The sequence below is a fragment of the Rhinichthys klamathensis genome, unplaced genomic scaffold, assembly GCF_029890125.1.
Source record: "Rhinichthys klamathensis goyatoka isolate OS25496 unplaced genomic scaffold, OSU_Roscu_1.1 h1tg000641l_1, whole genome shotgun sequence".
Classification (NCBI taxonomy): domain Eukaryota; kingdom Metazoa; phylum Chordata; class Actinopteri; order Cypriniformes; family Leuciscidae; genus Rhinichthys; species Rhinichthys klamathensis.
This window is the reverse complement of record NW_026607087.1, coordinates 62501-65442: the sequence shown is the minus strand read 5'-3', so window position 1 is coordinate 65442 and position 2942 is coordinate 62501. Positions and strand designations below refer to the sequence as shown.

Below are 2942 nucleotides of genomic sequence, written 5' to 3'. Positions count from 1 at the left end.
AAAAAGATAAACGAATATGTTTATAAATACATTAATTAATTCTGAAAGATGAATGAAAGAAATGTATTTAAACAAAAAGTGGAACAACTAAAACGGCATCAGATCACGTTTGTTTCTGATATTATTCTGCGGTGGATCTTCACTGCCATCTGCTGTTTAAATCGAGGGCGTAATTGTTCCAACCTGTAGATTTTTTAAATAATTTCCTTTTCTAGAGGAAGGTTTAATGCTCTCGCCTTATTTTATCTCCATACGCGATTGAATAAATTGTTCGCGAGTGTGTTTGTGCATTTGTGATCAGGCGCAGTCCGCGGCCGCTCATCTGTCACGGGCTCTGACGTAATCGGGGTCCTTCCTCGTGTGGCTCCGTGAGGGTCATGCAGTCAGTCTGATCTGTGTTATTATTATCGTCATTATTCCCCCGGTGTGTTTCTCTCGTGTCGTGTGTTTCTCTCGTCATGATGGGCGCCAGTAGCTCCAGGATCGCGGCGGGTTTGGGCGCGGCGCTGTTCGTCGGTTACTGTGTTTATTTCGACAGAAAGAGGCGGAGTGATCCAAACTACCAGAACAAACTCCGAGAACGTGAGAGCAGCTGATCTCTATCTATCTGACTATATATATCTGTCTGTCTGACTGACTATATATGTCTGTCTGTCTATATATAAATCTGTCTGTCTGACTATATATGTCTGTGTCAGTCTGTCTGACTATATATGTCTGTCTGTCTGACTGTCTGTCTATCTATCTGACTATATATGTCTGTCTGTCTGTCTGTCTATCTGACTATATATGTCTGTCTGTCTGTCTGTCTGTCTGTCTGACTATATATGTCTGTCTATATATGTCTGTCTGTCTGACTATATGTATCTGTCTGTCTGTCTGACTATACATGTCTGTCTGTCAGTCTGTCAGTCTGTCAGTCTGTCTGACTATATATGTCTAACTGTCTGTCTGTCTATCTGACTATATATATCTGTCTGTCTGTCTGACTATATGTCTGTCTGACTGTCTGTCTGACTAACGTTATATATGTCTGTCTGTCTGACTATATGTCTGTCTGTCTGACTGACTATATACACTCACCGGCCACTTTATTAGGTACCCCATGCTAGTAACGGGTTGGACCCCCTTTTGCCTTCAGAACTGCCTCAATTCTTCGTGGCATAGATTCAACAAGGTGCTGGAAGCATTCCTCAGGGAGTTTGGTCCATATTCACATGATGGCATCACACAGTTGCCGCAGATTTGTCGGCTGCACATCCATGATGCGAATCTCCCGTTCCACCACATCCCAAAGATGCTCTATTGGGTTGAGATCTGGTGACTGTGGAGGCCATTTTAGTACAGTGAACTCATTGTCATGTTCAAGAAACCAATTTGAAATGATTAGAGCTTTGTGACATGGTGGAAGTAGCCATCAGAGGATGGGTACATGGTGGCCATAAAGGGATGGACATGGTCAGAAACAATGCTCAGGTAGGCCGTGGCATTTAAACGATGCCCAATTGGCACTAAGGGGCCTAAAGTGTGCCAGGAAAACATCCCCCACACCATTACACCACCACCACCAGCCTGCACAGTGGTAACAAGGCATGATGGTTCCATGTTCTCATTCTGTTTACGCCAAATTCTGACTCTAACATCTGAATGTCTCAACAGAAATCGAGACTCATCAGACCAGGCAACATTTTTCCAGTCTTCAACTGTTCAATTTTGGTGAGCTCTTGCAAATTGTAGCCTCTTTTTCCTATTTGTAGTGGAGATGAGTGGTACCCGGTGGAGTCTTCTGCTGTTGTAGCCCATCCGCCTCAAGGTTGTGCGTGTTGTGGCTTCACAAATGCTTTGCTGAATACCTCGGTTGTAACGAGTGGTTATTTCAGTCACTGTTGCCCTTCTATCAGCTCGAACCAGTCTGGCCATTCTCCTCTGACCTCTGGCATCAACAAGGCATTTCCGCCCACAGAACTGCCGCTCACTGGATGTTTTTTCTTTTTCGGACCATTCTCTGTAAACCCTAGAGATGGTTGTGCGTGAAAATCCCAGTAGATTAGCAGTTTCTGAAATACTCAGACCAGCCCTTCTGGCACCAACAATCATGCCACGTTCAAAGTCACTCAAATCACCTTTCTTCCCCATACTGATGCTTGGTTTGAACTGCAGGAGATTGTCTTGACCATGTCTACATGCCTAAATGCACTGAGTTGCCGCCATGTGATTGGCTGCTTAGAAATTAAGTGTTAACGAGCAGTTGGACAGGTGTACCTAATAAAGTGGCCGGTGAGTGTATGTCTGTCTGTCTATATATAAATCTGTCTGTCTGACTATATATGTCTGTGTCAGTCTGTCTGACTATATATGTCTGTCTGTCTGACTGTCTGTCTATCTGACTATATATGTCTGTCTGTCTATCTGACTATATATGTCTGTCTGTCTGTCTGACTATATATGTCTGTCTGTCTGACTATATATGTCTGTCTGTCTGACTATATGTATCTGTCTGTCTGTCTGACTATATATGTCTGTCTGTCAGTCTGTCTGACTATATATGTCTAACTGTCTGTCTGTCTATCTGACTATATATATCTGTCTGTCTGTCTGACTATATGTCTGTCTGACTGTCTGTCTGACTAACGTTATATATGTCTGTCTGTCTGACTATATGTCTGTCTGTCTGTCTGACTATATATATCTGTCTGTCTGACTATATGTCTGTCTATATATAAATCTGTCTGTCTGACTATACATATCTGACTGTCTGTCTGTCTATTTGTCTATATATCTGTCTGTCTGTCTATTTGACTATATATATCTGTCTGTCTGTCTGTCTGTCTGACTATATATGTCTGTCTGTCTGACTATATATCTGTCTTTCTGCTATCTGTTTGTCTGTCTGTCTGTCTGACTGACTATATATATATATATATCTGTCTGTCTGTAATGTA

At 42.4% G+C, this 2942-nt stretch overlaps 1 protein-coding gene across 1 annotated transcript in view; it reads left to right on the top strand.

Annotated features, from left to right (window-relative positions):
- The first annotated feature begins 336 nt into the window (after window positions 1–336).
- tomm20b (translocase of outer mitochondrial membrane 20b) overlaps window positions 337–2942 on the top strand; it is an 8022-nt gene continuing 5416 nt past the window's right edge. Inside the window, exon 1 of the mRNA XM_056241427.1 lies at window positions 337–582. Coding sequence (XP_056097402.1) covers window positions 459–582 — 124 coding nt within the window. The 5' untranslated portion in view covers window positions 337–458. The remainder of the gene's footprint in view (window positions 583–2942) is intronic.